General features: G+C 41.4%; 1 protein-coding gene across 1 annotated transcript in view; it reads right to left on the bottom strand.

Moving 5' to 3' along the window:
- cacna1ba (calcium channel, voltage-dependent, N type, alpha 1B subunit, a) overlaps positions 1-24,898 on the bottom strand; it is an 820,126-nt gene that overhangs the window by 756,900 nt on the left and 38,328 nt on the right. The window contains exons 3-5 of the mRNA XM_085965795.1: positions 9,855-10,121; positions 8,221-8,326; positions 1,206-1,345 (exon numbers count right to left, since the gene is read on the bottom strand). Coding sequence (XP_085821921.1) covers positions 1,206-1,345; positions 8,221-8,326; positions 9,855-10,121 — 513 coding nt within the window. The remainder of the gene's footprint in view (positions 1-1,205; positions 1,346-8,220; positions 8,327-9,854; positions 10,122-24,898) is intronic.

The raw sequence follows: 24,898 nt of genomic DNA, 5'->3' as shown, positions 1-24,898 counted from the left end.
CGAGGCGCTGAAACCCTCCATTAGCGCCCGCAGCCGTCTGGGCGCGGGGCAGCTGAATTTTTGGCGGGCGCAGCGGCAATTATCGCTGGCGCAAAATTTCGGGCGCAAAAGCCCTGGCGGAGGCAAACCTAATTTCTAGGCCACAGTATCTGAAACTTAAATTAAATTAAATCATTTTCTGTGGTTGGGATATCTTGTTCCCTCTTAATTATTTTTTCTGATCCTTCTAATCTGCTCTTTGATCCCTCATTTTTCAGTTCTGAAGGGCCCTAAACAAATTCCCATGCTACACAGGTGGCGTGTACTTACTGCATTCTCGGTTTTGTTTCAAACTTAAGTTATATTCTGGCAACATTTTAGTGCTAGATTACACCATGGCAAACAATCTACACCCTTATCGCAAGCCAACAGAGGCAAAAATTGCCTCTCTTCTTTTCCATCACCACATAAATCACCACATCAAGTTAAACAAAGCTTTTCTGTATGATTCTTTGATTTTTATGATCACTTCAGTGCAAGAAAACATAGATGAACAACTGCTAACTAAGCATTAAATAGGAGTGCCATTTTATACCCAAAGTAGTACACACGTAGATCAAACAGTGCAGGACTGAATGTTTTCTAATTCTCCTGAAGTAACTTTGAGAGCAGGTTCAGAGGATCTTAGTGATTTCCACACAAGCTCACTTTTGCCAGTGCGCCATAAGAATAATATGGTGTATTAGCCACCTGTGGATAAGTATACAGTAGATCCTCCATCATCATCCATTAATTTGAAGGGGATCCTATGGTAGATAATAGAAACTGGCGGATAATCGAGTGTCCAAATCTTGGTGTTGTATGTATGATACAGCATTGCTTTAAGCACAGGAGTGAAGACAAGTAAGATACATACAATTAAATATTACTAGTTTTATTCATCAAGAAAAGGAGATTAAATACAAATGAAAGTACCTGTGCAATAAAAGGCCTTACTGCAAGGTTTGATACCGAGTACAGTACATTCTGGCTGATAATTGGGATGGTGAATAATAGGCATGAAGATAATGAATGTTCAATTGTACTGAACACAACAAAGCCCCTAGAATAATACTGAACTTTGTGATTTCAAAATGCCTTATATTTCAACCTTTCACCTATAAAACATATGGAATCTTCTAAGGTAAAACAATGACACTGGTAGTGTGGGATTTTCAGCTACTTACCCTGTGAGAACCACCACAAAATCCATCACGTTCCAGCCATTTCGAAGGTAAGAACCTTTATGAAAAGCGAATCCAAGAGCAATGATTTTGATGCCAGCTTCAAAGCAAAATATTCCAATGAAATAAGGCTCAGTGTCATCCTGAAAGAGCAAAATACACCAATGAGAAAGGTCATCTTATCTGATGACAAAAAAAATGTCAAATCGTTCAAGTTATTTGCTCAACAGTTAAAAATAGATTTGGTCATTTTCACTGAGCGATTTTTCTTTTTAATGTTGCATCTGAAAATGGTCAAATCATTTTTTAGAATACTGTTACATCACCTAATTATCAGCTCTGACTGGTTTTGCTGGAGAGGTGAAATGCAGGAGACAGAGAGCTCAGATTAAACATTAAAAAATGGTCACCATTAAACAACAATATTCTTCACCATCCTGTATGAAACAGACATGTCAGGTGACAATGACATAAACCAGCACTGTGCGACAAATAGGTCAGACTTAACAAAAATCACAGAAGAAACAATGCCTGCTTCGCTGTGTGGACTCTCAAAATTAATACAACCCAAGTCTTACGAAAGATTTGGCTCTCTGAGCCATACCGATCAGAAAGTATCAGATTCAATGGTCAGTCTACGTTGAAATAGCTGATCTTAGTTGGGCTAGCAATACGAGTGTCACGATTGCCTGTAGTGTCTCTTGGCCAAGGAGAAAAAACAGCCAAGGTTCGAGCTTCTGATGACTATCCAGTGGCTCCTGCTAGAAAGTGCCCGTGTGTGGATGTTGGCTGAAGGATCAGCCTTAGCTGTGTTACTATCCCATGATGAAATACCCTGCCAAGACATTCTTTGGCTCATGTATGAAGGATTGCAACTAAGCCAAGGCAGCTATACCACAGCAAGGATTGGTGTCTTCAGGGCAGGAGGGGTGAAAATTGGGGAGGAGAAAGGGAAAGAGACAAGAGAACCCAAACATTTGGAGACCTTTCCACCCAGCACCATATATTAGCATTCAGCACATCATTCTAATTGGACTCGTGTTATATGGGTTTTTAATTATACAATTTTTCTCAATATACAATTAACTAAGAGCGTTCCAAGTGGATACTGTACTTGAAGCATCATGGAGACTTTGCTAAACAAGTCCATCTAAGAGTTAATGGGCATTTTTGAACTGAAATTAGAAATGTGAAGGAAATTATGATTCCAAAAAAATACAATTTATTGATAAACAACACTGAAAATCAGGCTCATTTCCCACAATAGTGACGTGTTTCCACCAGCATTTCCTCAATTTCCCCCATCATGGTTTTTAAATTCACTTTTCTTCTCCTATTGATCCTCCAATGTCACACATCATTCCCTAGCAGAGAAGCTGGCAAGACAATCTGATCCTAGCTCTTTGACAATGCCTTCCTCGAGTCGGTTGTTATGTGGTGCATAAGAGTGACCCAGGTGACTAGTCCTCCAATTTTACCACTTGCCTTGTAGGGATACACCCGACCTATGCTTTCACCCTCCTCAATGGTCCACCCAAAAACAGAAACACATTTGGTGGGGAAATATCAGGCGTTAATGTGTATGCTAACACTACCTCACACCAATCTATTACACCAACGAAGGCCACCACCAGGAAGTACTTAAAAACTGTAATGGCTACAACTTTTTACATTTTAGTAGTGTAAAAGTTCATTTACAATACAATCAGTGTGTCTTGGCACCGCCGCTGCAGTTACTGGGCAAATGCAACCTGAATCCAGAGTCAGGACCAGACCTGCCACCAGAGAAAAGCAGAGTGAGGCTCCCCGAGAAGCAAGTCTCACTTTGCTTCCCTCTGGAGCCAAGTCAGGCTTTAACACCAGATTTACACTACACAAGTTTGGCAGCAGTCCAAAGCCAAAACTGATTTGCACGGAGCTAAACTTGCAGTGGGAATGTACCCTTAATGCAACAGATCAGTGAAGGCATCATTTTTGTTTACAACTTCATTTTAATCGTGACCTTTCATTCTTAGTTTCATGTATTGGGATTAGCAGGAAACAGGTCAGGAACTACTTTTAGCAGGATTAACTAATTTCCCTTAAGGAGCTTGAACTAGGCTACAAGAATATTTCAGATTGAAGACAGATATGTCTAAAAAGAAAAGTCACACTTCAAGCGTAGTATATGTTGAATGAAAGAGTTTCACCGCCTGGGCTGAAAATATATGAAAGAATTGTGGGGTATTGCAGCTTTAAAAGGGATCTTTCATTATAAATTAAAACAAAAAATGCTAAAAATACTCAGCAGGTCAGGCAACATCTGTGGAGAGAGAAACAGAGTTAACGTTTCCGGTCGATGAGCCGATGAAAATAACCTGACTTGCTCGAGTATTTCCAGCATTTTCTGTTTTTATTTCAGATTTCCAGTGTTCCGCAATATTTTGCTTTTGTTCCAACAGCAACAACTTGTATTTATATAGCACCTTTAACATAGTAAAACATCCCAAGGCACTTCACAGGAGTGCTATAAGACAAAAAAATTGACACCAAGCCACATAAGAAATTAGGGCAGGTGACCAAAAGCTTGGTCAAAGAGGTAGGTTTTAAGGAGCGTCTTAAAGGAGGAAAGTGAGGTAGCGAGGCAGAGAAGTTTAGGGAGGGAATTCCAGTGCTTAGGGCTGAGGCAGCTGAAGGCATGACCACCGATGGTTGAGCGATTATAAATCAGGGATGCTCAAGAGGGCAGAATTAGGGGAGTGCAGATATCTCAGGGGTGGGCGGGTGGAGGTTGTGGGGCTGAAGGAGATTACAGAGCTAGGGAGGGATGAAGCCATGAAGGGATTTGAAAACAAGGATGGGAATTTTGACATCAAGGCATTGCTTAACCGGGAGCCAATGTAGGTCAGCGAGCACAATGGGTGATGGGTGAACGGGACTTGGTGTGATTTAGGACAAAGGCAGCTGAGTTTTGGATCACCTCAAGTATACGTAGGGTAGAATGTGGGAGGCCAGCCAGGAGTGCATTGGAATAGTCAACTTTAGAAATAACAAAGGCATGGATGAAGGTTTCAGCAGCAGATGAGCTGAGGCAGGGGCGGAGACGGGCAATGTTACGGAGGTGGAAACAGGCAGTCTTAGTTATGCTACGGCTATGTGGTCGAAAGCTCATTTCAGGGTCAAATATGATGCCAAGGCTGCGAACGGTCTGGCTCAGCCTCAGATAGTTTAATTATAAATAGGTTGTCAGGTGCTTAAAAAAGTCACTATCACTATATTTGTTTCAAGGAGAAGTATACATCAGCAGCATCACTTTTTGTGGCAACAGGAGATTACCTAGACTGTTACCGTTCTCACTGACGAGGTTTGAACCACCATGTTACTTCTGGTCTGCATACAAGAAAATTGTAAAATCATGAATTACTCATGAGTTGGTGTGCTGCTGCAATGAATTCTTTTTTTTTTATAAAGTGAAATGCAGCTGTTTATTCAGGGTCCTTCACAGATCCTATTCATTGAAAAATACTATACTGGTTTTCCAGGATGTAGACTTTCAGCACAAGTGGCATAACACTGCCAAGTACTATATGTAAAATGTACCACAGGATATTATAGATTTTTGCTGTGCAGTTGACTGAAATCTCTTAAGAAGCACACAGTTAGAATTTTTCAAACAATAAAATGCTCCAGCTTGAGTGTTTTGCTATTCAATACACCATTGCATTGATAAAAACATGAAGGAACCGGAGTGGTACAAAAGTGATGCCAGTAATGCGCAGTGCCATAAGGGTGTGGGGGTGAAGGCACACAGCGTCCTCTATTCAACTCAGCTCCTGTTTCAAGCCACGGAGTGAAACATTGCCAGGACAGAGTTGGATGGGGTTGATTCACGAGGCTAATTCCAGAGATGAGGGGGTTGATTTATGAGGAAAGGTTGAGCAGGCTGGGCCTATACTCATTGGAATTTAGAAGAATGAGAGGTGATCTTATTGAAACATAGAAGATACTGAGGGGGCTCGACAGGGTAGATGCAGAGAGGATGTTTCCCCTCGTGGGGAAATCGAGAATGGGGGGGGGCACAGTTTTAGAATAAAGGGTCGCCCTTTTAGAACTGAGATGAAGAGGATTTTCTTCTCTCAGAGGGTCATAAATCTGGGGAATTCTCTGCCCCAGAAAGCTGTGGAGGCTGGGTCATTAAATACATTCAAGGTGAAGATAGACACATTTTTGCAAGATAAGGGAGTGAGGGGTTATGGGGAGCAGGCGGGGAAGTGGCTTTGAGCCCAAGATCAGCCATGATCTTATTGAATGGCGGAGCAGGCTCGAGGGGCCAAGTGGCCTATTCCTGCGCCTATTTCTTATGTTATGTTCTTTGCTGGGTCGCTACAAATTGGCTCCCGGTGACTGGTTATTGCCTGTTTTTCAAAACTATGGAAGCAAGCCAACCGTTTTCCTTTTGCCAGAAGTACAGGACTGAGGCAGATCCTAATCGGGAGAGATGAGAGGGACCACTGTCCTTCACTAGCAAGTAACTACTCAAAAAAAAATTAAAAACTGAAGGAAATACCTCTTCAATCACCACACCATCCAGGAATACCAAATCCATAAACTAAGTTTAGCATTATGACTTCACTAATGAATTTTATTATTGTAATCTGTGAACTAGCAGGAATGTATGAAGTACACAATGCCATTTTGTGATATGAAATATGTATGAATAGTAATTTTTTAATTTGTTTAGTAATGCCAAATATCACATGAAAATTGTTACGTATGCTTTTGCATTGAAGTGTTGTTTACAATAGCTAATAAATGAGTAATTTCAGCTGTGCAAAAGTTTGTGGAAGCTCTTTTAAAGTTAAAATGACTATTTTAAACTCAAGTTGGATTGAACAAAATCAGTATGATATTTTTCATTGAAGAAAGCCAAATTCTACTTAATTTACCTGACTATAATCTCACAGGACTTGCTGTACCTTTGCTATGAAAAAGTAATCAATAAGCCATTTGCTGTGCTCTGATTAAACTACAGTATATAGAGGCGAGTCCATTCACATCTGTAGAGGGACTATAGATTTGGTTGATAGACTCCAATTAGGCAAAGTTCAAAACCCAAATTTCAAATATTTGATAAACCAGTTAGAATGGGTACTGTTTGAGGCAACATTTGTCAAGGCTTTTACAATTAAACAAGTTGATGTTCTTACTCCTTCATTGATGGCAGCTACAAAATAAATATCCTGATATCCTTGTAGCTGGTATTCAGTGTGCAAACTAATTTCACACCAGGGTTTTCCTCGTTTTTCTTCTTCCCCCGATGTCAGTGATTCCTGCTGGGATATAGCGCCACAATTTGGTACCACGGTCAAATGTATATTCTTCATGGTTGAGCCTGACACTAGACAGTATAGAGTATTAGATCGCGGGGGCACCAAGCCCAAGCATTTTCGCATCTGATGTCGATATATGTGCTTTTTCCAGCAGGCATTACCAGAGAACAATCAGGAGCAAGAATCCTGGATGAGCCTCCCCACTCTAACCCAAGGACATCAGAGTCAATTGTGGCACTGCCATCACCATTGAGTTTAACGAATGTAGCACAGACTGGGGATCGAATCTGAGACTTTCTGGATGGAATGGTTCAGTTACACACCATCTTGACCAAACGAGTCGTTAGGGAGCGTAGGATTTTTCTTCAAATCACTAGTGTTAGAGGTCAATTTCTAAATTGATTAACCAGTGTAAAAAAAAATACTTCACTTGCAATTTGAGTTTGTGAATGAATTAGATTATGGTTAATGGACAGAAGGATTATTTGAATTGGCTCAGAACAACTCTAAAACCTTTGGATAAATGTGTCTCCGGTGCAGATCTTTACTTTCTGTGAACTTAACATGATGAAAATCACAAAATACTTGCAATAACTGAATCAAATATTTGCATTTATATGAAGTAGTTGACCTTCACCTTTTCAGTATTCAGTTTTACCTCGATCAACATCAACACCCATATGACAAGAACCACAAAAACAAAATCAGTGCTTCTCATTCTTTATTGCCCAATTAAAGCACAATTGTGTGTCTGAGTGATTAATGTGCTAGAGGGAGGGGGCAGGGTTAGATTCCATTGTGTGGAATGATTTTCTACATCATATTGCTGACAATCATGCAGTAATAACAATGTGAATTAACAAAAGCACAAGTGGGGTTTATTTTAAAACTATACAGGATGTGAGGTCTACCAGTTTAGGATTCTTCACACAGCACAAAGGTATTAATTCTTGATGTTTGAAAGGAAACCATTTTGCTATTATTTATCATTTGCATTTGATTCGTACATTCCATAATGAGACTATTTAACATTATTTCATAACAGTGCTCACCCCAGAAAAAAACCTTTTCAACCCGTTACTTACATTATGAAGTTACTTGTTCTGCTTTAGCAACCCCTTCACTATTTTGTACTATTGCTGCTGTTATTAAGCATAAAGTATGATTTTGTGCCTCAAGATAACAATGCTTTATTTAAGATATATTTTTTAGTGTTGTATGTAAACTGTTATCTTATTCTGAAAGTGTTTTTAAATTTTAGTTGGTGTTCCAAAGTCTTCTCGTGTTACTTAAACAGATACAAAATGTAGGTTTCATATTCTGTATATTTTCTAGGACTGTACAACTTAGAAAAGGTCTGTTTCCCCCTTTAGAACCACAACTGGACATTTTCTTATTTAAACAGCTAGAATCGCAAGAAAAACGGCCGACACATTTTAAGAAATGTTGGTTTTGCTGAGAGTTAGATGAAGAGGGATAGGAGGAGGCTCCTGTGGAACATAAACACCGGCATGGACCAGTTGGGCCAAATGGTCCGTTTCTGTGCTGCAAAATTCTATGTGATTCTATATAATTCTTTGAATTTAGGAAGGAATCAGAAGTAAAGTTTATGTAAGTGACACTTGCAGCTTTTTAAAACATGGAGAATGTTTAGCAGCAAGCTTAGTATTACAGTGTCGTGAAAAATGTAACCAGCAGAAGGTACTCACCAATCTCTCCGACATGGGGGTTTTATCGTCATTGGGAAGGTGTTGCTCCAGAGCCAAGACAATGCAGTTTGCAATAATGGTCGCTAATATCATGTATTCAAATGGAGTAAGTATGGTTAAGGAAAATGAGCTTTCATAATCATATTGACTTTGTTTCTGGCTATGGCTTGTACTTTTTAAAATAAAAGATAATTTGGTCCAAACTTGCAATTTTTTGACAACCTCTCTGTAATCTCGGGCAATAAGGACGCAGACATCTTCACCATCAGCACATTTAACTCCACAATAACCCCGGTGATATTACTTGTACCCTTTTCCCCACATTCATAGGGTGTGCAGGTGAATAGAGGAGATGGTCTTTATTGAAGCGGTGGATATTCTTACACACTGGCCGATAGGGGTGTCCCCGGTTTCTGTTTGCCTCTTCAGCGTGGTTGTGCTGAAGTTTGGGGATATTTGAAATGAAAGTTGGTCTGCCAAGTGGCGCTGCCGCGAACTACATTTTCCAAGGGGAAAAAAATCAACTCCACCGTTATACCAAGTAACGTGCCTTTCATTTTGACCCTTTTTCTATAAATAATTAGCCAGCGCTGGACGGATCTTAACCGACAAAATCTGGTCACTGTAATGTGTACATCCAGATATATAAGTTTTTCCTCTCTCACACACTCAAAATAACTGATCTGCGTTCATCCTACGCCACAGACGATCCCCATCGCCTCCTCCCAACAACATGGGGTTGGCCATCTCCAGCCGGGTCGTCGGCTCCAGTCTGCGTGGAGGCGTGGGCGCATTTCAGCACCATTTCACAGTGAACAGCGCCTCCGCGGCAGCGCCCTCCGGCAGAACACCATTTTAACCACAGTACCGACAGCCGGCAATCCAGCAACTTTCCCGGCAAACAGAAAATCCCCTTGCGCTGCCGGCTGGTGCTGTCCAGCGTATATGGGAAAGGGGTTGAACAGAGGAGTCTCTTTTTTATATATATGAATGAAAGAAATCGACGCTTGGGAAGAATACGAGGAAATACTGTAAACAGAGAGAATTCCCCCAAACAGTATTTTTCAGGAGGGACTTTGTATGTTTTTGCTGCACAAGTTAGCAAACAGGGATGATCAGGGGCAGCTTGTTGCAAATGTTTTAAAGCATCTGTTAGCACCACTCTAACATACAGCGATCCGCAAAGAACACATTCGTGCCTGACACAAAAAACTCCGAGAGGTCCTCTTGGGAGAACTTAGTATCTGGCAGTCGGATTTTAACAGGGTCTAATCTATTGATCGTGGATTATTGATAACGGATTGATTATCCATTAAATCGTTTTGGGGGCAACGGCACATCGGAGAAGATAAATAACCGTGGCTCTATCACATAGCCCGTTGATCATCAGACAGCGTGTGTCTGTGAACTGCTCTGAGAAAGAATCAATACTGTGATTACAATAGGAATAAAAAAACAAGCGCCTCCCGTGAGACACGCAGCACAAAGCTCTCACACCGGCACACGCCATCCAAACACACGCCCAGGCACCGGCGGGATTAACCTTTGCCAATAGCCAGCGGCACTGCACAGCACTCATCATTCTGTACCCCCCTTTTCTAATCTGGATGCCGCGGCTCTGTAGAAAAGGATATGGCCACTCGGTTATTCGTTTGGCGTATTTTCGTATGATATTGTCTTCACTAAAGATAAAAAGTGATCTGTTGACTGTAAAGCAGTTCTGGCGGACGGGGATGGGGTTGTAAAAAGCCATTGTCCGGGCTCTTTGGGCCATCGACTTGGAGCCATACATGCCCCTCTGGCCGGCTTGGGGACCTCCCTGGCGGCTTGCACCTCTTCCCCCGCCCGCAGGACCTCCACCTCCATACCGAGCTGACACGTCGTCTCCGAAGCGAGCCATTCTAGAAAAGTAAACCACACGTTAAAATCCCACCTCAGATTAGACACAGGAGGAAGACGCATCACAAACGCATGGGGTCTCCTATTCCTGGTCGCGGGTGTACATCAGAAGAAACAAGCGAGATCGAGCGCTCAGTCTGGCGTGCAAGTCAAGTCTTCTTGCAATCTAAGCGACACCAACGCAAATATTCGGTCTTATTCCCATAACTTCCAATAGGTTCTGCACACATCCAGAGCAACAACTGGGAAATCGGGCAGTGCGGGAGAAAGCGAACAGTTGTCAAAAAATTGCAGCCGCTGCCCTTTTTGTTTGCTCTTGTCGAGTATTTTAAAACAGGAGCCGCGACCAGCACACAAGCAGTTGTCAATTTCAAAATGCTGAAAGTGACCAATTTGCAAATCTCAGCCCCTTATAGAAACCTACCCATGTGATTCCTGGAAGCCAATCAGCAAGAACACTCCACCTTTAGTTCCAAACCATTTAGAATGGGGGGGGGGTGAGGGGTTTTCCTTTTTTTGGGGAAATAAAAATATCAAGAATTGTTCACTGGCATCTTCTCCCGTCACTGAGGCGGGTTCTCCAGCCTGGAGCCAGGTTCCTGGCGGGAGATGTGCACAAGAGCCCCGCTGTCAATTACAAGGGAAACAAAGCCGCCCCAACAAAGACAGGCGTGTCCGGCGTGCACACGCACCGTGCACAGAGAGCAGCGGGCACACCTCACCGTGCACGCCGCCAATGCAGTCACATGAAACTTTCACTCCCTCGATCTGCAATTCAAACTTCATTCGCCCGAAAATACCCCTCCCACGATTGGCTTCCTGCTGCTGCCCCTCGAACCCAAAGGGAGCTAGATGTATAGGTGGGTTATTATATGCATCCTCTTAATAAATATTGCATGCAAATTCGTTTCTCTTGTCCAATTATTTTTAATGTGATTGTTGCAAAAACAGATTTTTCGCAGGCCGGTTTGAAAATTAGCCTTGTGGCTCAAACTGAGCTGTTTCTATTTTGTTAAAATCAACAGGTTACCGAGTATTGGTCAGAAAGCGCAAACTCACACTGTTTCCTGGTTCTAGAAATGGCTATCCGAAAGCCATTCCCAAGCAAGCAAATTAAATATGCATTAAAAAATAGAATGAGTTATTCTGTAAAGCTGGGATGCGATCCAACGCCTCCGAATGTAACAACTACAATATTTAATTTGTGATGGTTCAATTAGGAACTACTCAAAACAGCACATTGAAAACTTACGAAGACAAAGAATAAGTGGTGAGGGACAGACACGCCCATTTGATCTCGATGTAGACTGGAGCGCGTTACGGTGAATCCTCCCGGGCGAAATCTAACTGTGTCAGAGCTCAGACCTCGGGCTGAACTCAAATCTGTTGGAGGTTTGAGTCAGAGATGGGTGTAAGGGTTTGCATCCATTCCCCATTGATAAAGACTAAATCGTGTAATGGGGGCTAAAGACAGCCGGGAGATTGGATAGAAAAATCGGGAGAACTGTGCAACAGGCGGCCAATCCGATATCGCCCGTTTTACACTGTTCATTTAAAATTAATGTGACCCCCTGACACAGTGTGAACACAAAATATGGCAAACAAGGATTTAGCCACTCGCCAGAACTGAAGCAATAATGAGGCCTCTCAATATGACAATGGGCCAATTCAAATTGTAACAATTGTTTCATACTGTTGTCTTTATAATTGGGTTTGGCATGAAAACCCTCACCCAGGCAACAGATTTAATTTCAACGCGCAGACACCCCATGAATTTTAGGGTGCGGTTATATCGCCACTTGTACATCAATGCAAATGTCACAGTATAACTCAGGACTGGGGTCCTAATCTGAGTCCCAAGCACACTAATGCCATGTGATAGGAGGCACCATCACTTAAGTCTGAGTTTGTACCAGGCACAGGAGAACTCCAGCTGTAGGCAGGCCATATTATGCAAGTGACCAGAAGTCCACCAGACCACCGAGGACTTTTAAAAAATACGAGAAGCAAGCAATATTCCCCAGCATTAAACATAGAAACAGAGAAGATAGGAGCAGGAGTAGGCCATTCGGCCCTTCAAGCCTGCTCCACCATTCAATGAGATCATGGCTGATCATCCAAATTCAGTACCCTGTCCCTGCCTTCTCCCATATCCCTTTAGCCTTAAGAAATATATCCAACTCTTTCTTGAATATACTTAATGAACTGGCCTCCACTGCCCTCTGTAGCAGAGAATTCCACAGGTTCACCACTCTCTGGGTGAAGAAATTCCTCCTCATCTCAGTCCTAAATGGCTTACCCCTTATCCTTAGACAATGACCCCTGGTTCTGGACTCCCCGGCCATCAGAAACATCCTTCCTGCATCTAGTCTGTCCAGGCCTGACAGAATTTTATAGGTTTCGATGAGATCCCCTCTCAATCTTCTAAACTCCAGTGAATATAAGCCCATTCGACACAATCTCTCCTCATACGTCATTACTGCCATCCCAGGTATCAGCCTGGTGAATCTTCGCTGCACTCCTTTCATGGCAAGAACGTCCTTCCTCAGGTAAGGCGACCAAAACTGCACACATTACTCAAGGTGTGGTCTCACCAAGGCCCTGTACAACTGCAGCAAGACATCCTTGTTCTTGTACTCGAACCCTCTTGCTACAAAGACCAACATACCATTTGCCTTCTTAACCGCCTGCTGCACCTGCATGCTTACCTTCAGCGACTGGTGCACAAGAACACCCAGGTCTCTTTGCACTTCCCCTTCTCCCAATCTATTGTCATTCAAATAATAATCTGCCTTCTTGTTTTTGCCACCAAACTGGATAACCTCACATTTATCCACATTATAGTGCATTTGCCATGTTTCTGCCCAATCACCCAACCTGTCCAAATCGTACTGGAGTTTCACGACATCCTCCTCACAGCATACCCTCCCACCCAGCTTTGAGTCATCTGCAAATCTGGAGATATTACATCCAATTCCCTCGTCCAGATCATTAATATATATTGTGAACAGCTGGGGTCCTAGGACCGATCCTTGCGGTACCCCACTAGTCACTGCCTGCCACTCGGAAAACAACCCGTTTATTCCAACTCTTTGCTTTCTGTCCGCCAACCAGTTCTCTATCCAAGTCAATACCTTGCCCCCGATCCCATGTGCCTTAATTTTGCACGCTAATCTCTTATGCGGGACCTTATCGAAAGCCTTCTGAAAATCCAAATACACCACATCCACTGGTTGTCCCTTATCTATTTTACCAGTTACATCCTCAAAAAATTCCAGTAGATTAGTCAAGCATGATTTACCTTTTGTAAATCCATGTTGACTTTGTCCAATCCAGTCACTGCTTTCCAAGTGCTCTGCTATTACATCTTTTATAATGGACTCTAGCATTTTCCCCACTACTGATGTCAAGCTTACCGGTCTATAATTCCCCGCCTTTTCTCTACCACCTTTTTTGAATAGTGGGGTAACATTAGCTACCCGCCAATCCATGGGTACCGTTCCAGAGTCTATCGAGTTCTGGAAGATGACCAGCAATGCATCTACTATTTCTAGGGCCACTTCCTTAAGTACCCTGGGATGTAGATTATCAGGCCCTGGGGATTTATCGGCCTTCAGTCCCATCAATTTTCCTAACACCATTTCCCTACAAATACTGATTTCTTTCAGTTCCACCCTTTCATCAGGCCCTATGTTCCCCGGCATCTCTGGGAGGTTATTTGTGTCCTCCTTTGTGAAGACAGAACCAAAATATGTATTTTGTTGGTCTGCCATTTCTTTGTTCCCCATTATAATTTCCCCCGATTCTGACTGCAAGGGACCTATGCTTGACTTCACCAATCTTTTTCTCTTCACATATCTATAAAAGCTTTTACAGTCAGTTTTTATGTTCCCTGATAACTTACTCTCATTCTATTTTCCCTTTCTTAATTAATCCCTTTGTCCTCCTTTGTTGAATCCTAAACTGCTCCCAATCCTCAGGATTATTGCTTTTTCTGGCCAATTTATATGCCCTCTCCTTGGACCTTATGCTATCCCTAATTTCCCTTGTTAGCCACGGTTGGGTCACCTTTTTTGTTTTATTTTTATGCCAAACTGGGATGAACAAATTTTGTAGTTCATCCATTCGGTCTTTGAATGTTTGCCATTGCCTATCCACCATCAACCCTTTGAGTGCCATTCCCCAATCAATCCTACCCAACTCACTCCTCAGACCATCGTAGTTTCCTTTATTTAAATTGAGGACCCTAGTCTCCGAGTCAACTACTTCATTCTCCATCTTAATGAAGAATTCGATCATATTATGATCGCTCCGACCCAAGGGGCCTCGTACAACAAGATTGTTAATTAATCCTTTCTCGTTACATAATACCCAGTCTAAGATGGCCTGATCTCTGGTTGGTTCCTCGACGTATTGGTCCTGGAAACCATCCCGTAAACACTCCAGGAATTCCTCCTCCACAGTATTGTTACTAATTTGGTTGGCCCAATCTATATGTAGATTAAATTCACCCATGATGACTGCTGTGCCCTTATTGCACGCTTCTTTAATTTCCCTTTTCATGCCATCCCCACCCTCCGCCTTACTGTTTGGAGGTCTATAAACCACTCCCACTAACGTTTTTTTCCCCTTAGTATTTCTCAATTCTACCCATACAGATTCCACCTCATCAGAGCTAATATCTTTCATTACAATTGTGTTAATCCCTTCTTTAACCAGTAATGCTACCCCCACTTCCCTTTCCTTTTTGCCTATCTTTCCTGAATATCGAATACCCCTGGATGTTGAGTTCCCAGTCCTGGCCTTCCTTGAGCCACGTTTCCGTAATCCCAACCAAATCGTATTTGTTTACTTCTATTTGCGCAGCCAATTCATCCACCTTATTACAAATGCTCCTCACATTAAGACACAAAGCCCTCAGGCTTGTTTTTTTAACACTCTTAGACCTATTAGAATTATTATTTACTGTGGCCATGTTTGATTTAAACCGTTGATTTCTCTGACTGCCACTTTTGTTTTTCTCCTTCCTATCTTTTGCTTTTATACTTGTTTCCCTTTCCTCTGTCTCCCTGCTCAGGTTCCCAACCCCCTGCTCAGGTTCCCAACCCCCTGCCATTTTAGTTTAAACCCTCCCCCACAGCACAAGCAAACACTCCCCCTAGGACATCGGTTCCAGCCCTGCCCAGGTGCAAACCGTCCAGTTTGAACTGGTCCCAGCTCCCCCAGAACCGGTTCCAATGTCCCAGGAACTTGAATCCCTCCCCCTGGCACCATTCCTCTAGCCACGTATTCATCTGAAGTATCCTTCTATTTCTACTCTGACTAGCATGTGGCACTGGTAGCAATCCTGAGATTACTACCTTTGAGGTCCTGTTTTTTAATTTATCTCCTAACTCCCTATATTCCGCTTTTAGGACCTCATCCCGCTTTTTACCTATATCGTTGGTGCCTATATGCACCACGACAACTGGCTGTTCACCCTCCCCTTCCAAGATGTTCTGCAGCCGCTCGGAGACATCCTTGACCCTTGCACCAGGGAGGCAACACACCATCCTGGAGTCTCATTTGTGGCCGCAGAAACGACTATCTATTCCCCTTACAATTGAATCCCCTATTACTATAGCTCTACCCCTCTTTTTCCTCCCATTCTGTGCAGCAGAGCCACCCCTGGTGCCAGGAAGTTGGCTGCTGCTGCCTTCCTCTGATAAGCCATCCCCCCCAACAGTAAAAAGTGGTGTATCAGTTGGAGAGGGGGATGGCCACAGGGGACCCCTGCACTAACTGCCTGCGCCTTGTACTCTGCCTGTTGGTCACCCGTTCCCTTTCTTCCTGTCCAACCTCTTCCTTAAAAAATGATTCATCTGAAGAATAAAGCTCTGTGAATGGATCCAAGCGCCACACCTCCTTTAGGAACAAAGGAACAGGAGGAGGCCATTCAGCCCCACCAGCCAGTTCCCCCATTCAATTAGATCATGGCTGATCTGCATCTCAACTCTATTCATCCACTTCTGATTCATATCCCTCGATACCCTTACCAATCTAAAATCTATTGGTCTCGGCCTTTAACGCTCCAATAGTCCTAGCATCCACAGCCCTTGGGCGGGGAAGAAAGTGATCCAGATTTCTACTGCCCTTTTCGTGAAAAAGTATTTCTTGACTCCCTCCTGAATGGCCTAGCTTATGTCCCCTTGTTCTGGGTTCCCTCTCCAGAAGAAGTAGTTTCTCTGTATCTCCCCTATAAAATCTTTTACCATTTCAAACAACGCGATCAGATCATCCCTCAATCTTCTATACTCAAGAGAACAGAAGCCAAGTTTGCCACTGAACTCTGGGATTTGTCGCAATGCAATTTAAGTCTAGGCTATTAGTTGTGTAGCACAATGTGTGTGCCAGTGTGTGCCAGTGTGAGATCAGTAATGTATTCTTCATTCCCACAGAAAAGATTTAAGATCAGGTGGGAAGCAGCTGAGTATTAATTGACCCCTTGGATTTAGAAAACACCTATTAGAAATACATTAGTAATATATTAGTAAAATGTTCACGGTAACAGATAAAATTTGATCTTTCTCACTCACATAATAAATCCTACATTGCACAGTTACACCTTCAACACATTTTAACTTTGGATCTTAGAAAATACTAACACTTTATACTGAATTTATTACAAAGGTGGGACACATTAAATATACTGCTACTCAGATTTGCCTTTTCTAATAATTCTGTTATCAGGGTTCTGGTGACAATTAATGGCAGCACCCTGGTCAACTCTGATAAGCAACTAGTTTGCATTTTCAAGTCAATTTTAGGAGTTGCATGCCTAACCAAAGACAATTTAATTCTGACAACCAAATGTACACTATATTAACAATTGTTACGGAGATCTTTTATCTTTAGCTTGTCATTTCCTTAAATGCAGATGGTTGTTTTATATTTTGCTATAATATAAACAATGACTATGGCACAACATAATTATAATCGTAAGATCTAAATTTAACACTGGAAATGTTATGATTTAATTATTAAAAGATGCTCTCGTAGGAATTATCCAGACTCCTAATTTAATTTGATAAGCAGTTGATTAATTATGATTTTACACGTGGAAAGAAATTTGATTTCAAAATACTGTTCTTTGTTGTTACTATTTAGTTAATTCTAGCTAACTGAATATCTGGGCAAGTCTTTGTATGAAATAAATAGAATTACTTCTGTTAACGATGAAGTGAAATTATTTTTAATTCAGTTTTCCCTCTCGACTAACTTCTCACGACACATGGTCAGCACCAATTCCACGGGTCCTCCAGTAGCAACTTTGAATGCGAATCTGGAAGTAGGCCTCAGTGTTTTGTTCGACCACGGGGATGATCAGAGCTAAGACTGGAGTTATCTTCACCTGTTGTTCGTAGGCAATGCACCTCTAGCAGAGGTTACTGATGAATGATCAGGAGCAGAATCTCTGAGCAACGTTTACCTCCCAACAATCCAGAAATTGTAACACCAGTTGGATCACCCGCATCTGTTACTACAGCCGAGATCAACTAATTCATCACAGACCATGGACCTAGCCTGGAACCCTTCTGGATTGTAAAGCTCCGCGTCATTTACCTACAAGAAACAACTTTTGCTCAGACTACACAATGTATCAGATTTACAATCCAATTGACAGCTTGTGTCTGACACATTCCATTGTTTCTTTGGTCTAACTGTAATGAATTAATAACACTTTGGAAAACCTTCAATTACAACTAAAAGATTTCAAGGAGTTGTTCATAGAAAGTTTCTACCAATATTTCACTGTGCTTGCTGCCAGTCCGACAATGCCTCAGTTTTAAAATCCTCATCCTTGTTTTCAAATCCCTCCATGGCCTCGTCCCTCCCCATCTCTGTAACCTCCTCCAAGCCCTACAGGCCTTCAAGATCTCTGCACTCCTCCAATTCTAGCCTCTTGTGCGTTCCTGATTTCTATTGCCCCATTGGCGGCCATGCCTTTAGCTGCCTAGGCCCTAAGTTGTAGAATTCCCTCCCTAAATCTCTCTGCCTCTCTCTCCTCCTTTAAGATGCTCCTTAAAACCGATCTCTTTGACCGAGCTTTTGGTCACCTGTCTTGATATCGCCTTCTGTGGCTCAGTGTCAAAAATGTTTTTTTATTGATATCGCTCTTGATCAGCGCCTTGGGACGTTCTGCTACATTAAATGCACTATATAAATAGAAGTTGTTGTGAATTCTTCAGAGTAATTTTTTTTTGCAGTTGTCCAGCTAACTGAAAAGGAGTGTAGAAATTAAAATAAGGAAATGCAGATAACCTATCAGTAGATGAGCTGCGGAAATTATGTTGATGTTATGAGTTGTTGGGTCAACCCGGACCAGATAAAGTAAAAGCTCATTCCACTTGAGTTATTGGAAATGTAAAAAAGGTTACTTGAGACTCCATTTGTTAAGCATTTGTAAGGCAATCCTCCTGCCTCAACTATACATTATTGTCTGGACTAATCGTTCAAAGAAGATGTTGGCAGTAAAAATAATGCTGAGGTTTTCAGCATCACCTTATTAAAAAGTAAAATCAGACAGCAACTTCCGGTGACCTCACATGCACAGTTAAACGCAAAAATCAGGAAGTTGCTGTCAGAGTTGCCCTGCTCCTCCAGGAGCTTCGCTGAAACAGGATCTGAGAGAGACTCAGCATTGAAATACATGCAACAACATGAAGTTGGGGTACATACTTGATAGATACACACTAAACTTGCCTGAGAAAGTTAAAGCTTGTCCATTCCGGTGTAAGTAAATTTTTAACGCATGATAAGTCTTAATTACTGCCAAACAACCTCTCTGGCATTGAAAATTAACCTTTACAAGTGTGGAGTCAGATTTTAATTACTTGTTGGAGTTTTTTTTAATCAAATTTCTTTTTACTTTTTCTTTGTCTCTTTTATCTCTCTTAATCCCATCTTTCTTTCCATCTCTTGCACTTTCTGTACATCATTTGGCATTGAATTAAATATTCTAACTTACACTTCCTAGTTCAGACTCTGCATGGCGCAGTAAAGATTCTTCAATCTGATTGGTTAAAGAGATATACAGTTCTTGCCCTGTTCACAGGGGTCCCAGAGCCCCTGTCGAGGGCACCGCGCTGTTTTGAATTTCTAATCACAAGTTCCAGTGCAAAAGCCCGCAGAAAATCTGTGGGCATCTTTTCATTCACTGTTGACCACAAAATCTGGGCCAATCTTTTAGACATTTTGGTCCTTAATGCAGGTCTCAACAAGAAACCTTAAGTAGCCACCTCCATGTTTTGGCATTGTGGTATAATCGTATGATAAGTGAAGGATAAGTTAGTTCAATAAAAAGAGAAATAACATGGAATAATTATGTGAAAAGATAGGGACATATTAGTATGTAATTGCTCAAAAGTACATTTGTTAGAACACAAACATAAGTAATTGCTAACATCAAATTACAACTAAGATGATTCATTGGTATTAATTATTAAAGTCGTATAACAGGCAAAAATTATAGTCTTATACATTTCATGTGCTTACTTTGGTAATGAGGAAAGTTATGGCAGATATTTACTGAATAATTGAAAATAAGTTACATTAGTAACTGTAAACTATGGCTATAATAGGAACTACCATGCCTCTGTCCGTTAATGAGTACAATCTATTTCCCCAAAAACATCACGCGCATCAAAGTATTAGTGTGTTGGACCAAATAGAACACAGGATCATGATTAAACTAACAAATATTTCTCTCATATAGAAAATAAAAGTGACCTTCTATAGCTTTCATTACATTCATATTAGCAACATAACATGGTAACTTGAATAACTATGTTCCTTAACATTCTTTAATTTCTGAATTTCAGAAATAATTCTAAGCAAATTTAACAACAGCACTCAGTAAGCCCTGAGCCCCCTCATATGGAATGCACTTGAGAATACTGAAAGGAGTTGAACACTGATAGTCGTCTTTCATTATTTTTTTGGACGTACGAAGATTGAAAATCGTTATCACAATTTTTTAAAAATATAGTCATTCTTGGGATGTGGACATCGCCGAGAAGGTCGGCATTAACATAGAAACATAGAAAAATAGGAGCAGGAGTAGGCCATTCGGCCCTTCGAGCCTGCTCCGCCATTCAATATGATCATGGCTGATCCTCTATCTCAATACCATATTCCTGCTCTCTCCCCATTTATTGCCCATCCCAACTGCCCCAAGTTTGACACAACTGAGTGGCTTGCTAGGCCACTTCAGAGGGTAGTTAAGAGTCAACCACATTGGTGTGGGACTGGAGTCACATATAGGTCAGAATGGGTAAAGACATAAGGAAATTCAAAATTACAATATAGCAGACTCACAACCCTGAGAATTACAGACTGATTTGGTTCCCATCAAACGTGGGAAGAGAATTTGGCAGAAAGGATTTTTTTTTCCGTTTCCAATGAAAAGATAATGAAACCCAACGTTGGTGCATGTTAAACAAATCATGTACAGCTAAAGAAATTGGAACTCGGATGCAGTCAAGTCAGTGGTACAGGAAACTTTCTGGTATCCGGCACGGACGGGACCGAGCTGGTGCCGGTCTATCAACAATGCCGGAGAATCGAGCGCTATAGTTAAAAGATACGGAGCTCAGTGCTCCGTCTAAAGCAACAAACCCTGTTGCTGCTTCAAAACAATCAGCACAGCTTGCAAGCGTCTCTGTAGCTTAGCAACAGCTTCAGTTAGACGCTTCCACAGCCAGGAATTAGTTAAAAAAAAGTAAATAAAAGTAAAAAAAAGTTATCTGAACCGACTCCTGAATTTTGCCGGTTAACCGACATTTCCGGTTATTTAGTGGCCGGTTAATCGAAAGTTTCCTGTAGAATGAAATATGGTTGATGCACATCTCAGTTTTGAGAAAGCATTTGACAATGCCTCACACAAGATAACTCATGGAATCATTTCAAAATAGATTCAAGAACTGGCTTGATAATAGGCAGCACAGGGTGACCATGAATGTAGAATCGTCTCAACTGCACAGTAGTGACATTTGGGTCCAATAAACCTCAATCCTTAAACCTCTGCTATTATATATGAAGATTATGCAGGTTTGCAAATAAAGTAAAGTTGTTTTTTTTAGGAAAGCATGATGTCCCAAAGAGTGGAATATAATTCAACAGGCTTCACAGGGTCTGAGTGTTTGGTTAGATAAATGGGCAAGGGAGAAAGATTGGAGTGGAATCATTGACATATGCATAGATTGCAGTGGCAAACAGAATATCAGCATGTCCAGTGCAGATCCCGAGAGTGCAGGTTCAAAAAATATTGATGTATATAAATATATTTTAAAATTACATTCTTTAAATCATCAGAAATTAATCCCAGTTGTTCATTCTTGAGTTCCACTGGTGTGTACTAACAAGCACTTTCAGAGAAATAGTTACAAATCGACAGCTTCTGCTTGATGTAACGAGATTTTGATGACCTAGGATCACCCTTGTATGAAATTGAAGAACTCGTGTATAAACACTAGAGTACGACTTACACAGGTCAGACAGCTCCAATAGGTCAACCTCCAAACACTACATAAAAATGCAACTGCTATATTGGCCCTGCAGCACAGCTTCCAAGGGCATCACAACAAGGGCGCCATGTCCAACATTTGGTCAGCTGACAACATAAGTGCGCTGGAAACACGCGGGAAAAGATTGTTAAAAACATTATTAAAAACACACACAAATGTAAGCTTATGATCAAAACAGATGGCAGGCAATTGATGGACCAGGAATAAAAATAAATCCAGCTATTGTGCAGTCTACATAACTCATTCACGCCTGTAATACAGTGTTATCCAATAGGAGATCCTTGTCTCACCTCTTCTCTAGGTCACAGCCTTCCTCACCTCTCTGTATTTTAATAAATTCTATTAGAATTATTACTGTTCTGCACTTTCTTGTTCCTTCTAAAATCCAAATATGCCATCCTCCTGCAGTTCCCTCATTCCATTTCTTTCTCAGGACCTCAAAACTGAGAAACTCCTTACATCCCTACTACAGCCCACTGGCTTTTAGAAACCAAGATTGACTTTACCCAGCAACGACTTGTTGATTTGTCCCATCTTCTCCCCTTTTTTCTACCTTAGTGGAGGTTCGCACCATGGATTTGGACCGTCACTTAGGTTTCTCAATTTTAAAAAATACTAGCGAGTCACACAGGGCAGAAATACTTTTTGTCATCATGTTCCCTCTGCATGGTAAAGCCACTCAGTTGGAAAGCCTGCCTGCTTCCTCGCCCATTCGTTCATCCGGAGTTTATTTCGCTTTTGAGGATAATCATCAAAACCATATTTTGCTCATTTTCGGTGGGTGTACACAATCTGATATGTTAAAAAAAAAAAAAAAATTCAGAGAAACTATATCCTGAATTTTACAAGATTGCGTGCGTGTGTTTTAATTGGTTGCTGCAAGGTGCAGGAGCAGGTGCTGGGTTATGCTCTGCCACCCCTGCTAACAGGCTAAAGGTATATTTCAGCTGTGTGATTTTAATCCCAATATCTCCACAGCCCAGAATTAAAGTGAGTTGATTAAGAATAGGGAATCTGTGAATTTATTTAAATTATTGAAATGCAAAGCGTAGGTGCAGTTCTGCAGCTATGCAAAAAAAACTGTTTGGGCATGTCTTCATAAAAAGGTGCAGTGCAAGATGTGTGTCCACTTTGGGTGTCCCTGTTTGAAATGAAGACTGCTGGATCATGAATTTGTGCTCAGACTATAAACTTCCCATTGTCCCTGCTTCAAATCATACTTAGAATATTTCAAGAGTAAGGAGAATGGGATAATGTAGGTGAATTCTGAAATTTGGAATTAAAGGTAGTGGCAACTATTTATAGTTTCCAATAAACCGGTTATTAAATTAAGATCTTTGGTTTTCTATATGGATAAAACAGTGTGTGGGTGCAGGGTAAATGCAGACAGATTGTTTGGGTCAAACTTATAATTCCTACATGCTTACAAATGATCATTCCTTTCCTTTTAAATTGAAGATCGCTAAAGTCAGCTTTCATTGCCAATTTATAAACCCATTTTTCCGCAACATATATTTTTAGTGGGAAAAACTGGGGATAAAACCAAACAAGCAGTTGTACCCCAACAACCCAGGTAAAATTAAAGATAGTCAGTTATTATTTTGAACATTGCCAAAGTTCAAGAAAACAAGCAAAAGACTTCTTTTTAAAAAGGTACAGTCAAGTTAAATGACAACCCACAATTAATTGCATAGTCCATGGATACCACCTTTATGAAGTGTCATCAGACACTCGCTTAATCACAAGATTTTTTTTAAATAAAAAATAAAATGGAGGTTTCTATCCTTATTGTTATGGCTCCAACCACTTATCTGCAGCTATAATGGTGGGCTAATAAATATCGTTGGGAGATGGTGCTCAGGGGTACGGTTGAGATATTGCTTGGTGCATGTGACCCGAGTCAGCCTTTGATTGATAATCTCAGTCTTCAGGGGGTCATCTGTGTGGTAACTGTGTCAGCGCACAGCTGCCCTTGCTCCATACCCAACTCGGAACAAAAGACTGATGTTTGTTGCAGTACCAAGAATATCACCTTCCCATGAAAAGCGACCAACACATGTAACGGACTTTGAACTGGGTGGAGTAAAAGCTAGGCCGAAAAATGTTGTTCTGCAACGTTAGAAAAATCCCAGTGTACAACAATGACTGAATTATTGGTTGGCACAGCAAAACTGGGGAAATACGATAACGGGTGACATGAATCAGTCATTCAGGAAAGAAAGACTTATGAAATAATACTGAGCGGCCTGCTGGTGGCGCTGTCCAGGGAGAGTATAAATACTCGGGCACGGGCCCAGCTTGCGCAGGACATTCTTAACAGGAACTAGTGAAGGGCACAACTAGACCTCCATGTTGTAAAACAGTTGATTAAAGCTTTGTTTAACGCTCAGACCAAGTGCCTAGTAGTTTTCTTACATCAACGGGTACCGGGGCAGAATCATGGCATGTGAGCCAAATTGGCATTTGGCGCGGAGAGCAGTTTTAGATGTGGAGGATCAGAGAGAAAGAAATGGGGTTTGCTAATCCTGAAACATTATAAAGTTAGAAGAGAAAATGTGAATCCTACATAAACTACAACTCATTCAAAATTCTACCTAAAAATTGCCCAGGCCCTCTTAAAAGATCCAAATCCTTTGTTTATTTTCCTACTGGAAATCAGGCCCAAAGTGCGCACACATTGCATCCGTGACATCAGCATGGCATGTGCAGCACACAACAAGAGTTGATATAATGAATGTGATGCCCAGACCTCTCCGGATCTGATTTTTGGTAGGAAAATAATGGGATATTACAGCAGCTTTTCCCGCTCAAATTCCCGAGGAAATTATTTTTTGCCTATTCGCCACCATAGGAACAGGAGTCGGCCATTTCACCCCTCGAGTCTGTTCCGCCATTCAATGAGATCATGGCTGATCTGTGATCTACCTCCTTTGCCTCACATCCCTTAATACCTTTGGTTAACAAAAATCCATCAATCGCAGATTTTAAATTAACAACTGACCCAGCACCAACTACCATTTGCAGAAGACAGTTCCAAATTTCTACCACACTTTGCATGTTGAAGTATTTCCCAACTTCATTCCTAAACACCAAAAATAATTCCAGGAATTTATCCGTGGAAATCAGTAAAAACTGATCTCTACTTATAATGATCAACATTCCCTCCCTGTTCCAATTCACAGTTTATTTACTTTTTTTCTAACTATCCAAAACTC

The sequence above is a fragment of the Somniosus microcephalus genome, chromosome 23 (assembly GCF_052327205.1).
Source record: "Somniosus microcephalus isolate GS21.2 chromosome 23, FLI_Smic_1.0, whole genome shotgun sequence".
NCBI lineage: Eukaryota > Metazoa > Chordata > Chondrichthyes > Squaliformes > Somniosidae > Somniosus > Somniosus microcephalus.
The sequence above is the reverse complement of the archived record's forward strand: the minus strand, read 5'-3'. Positions and strand labels throughout refer to the sequence as shown.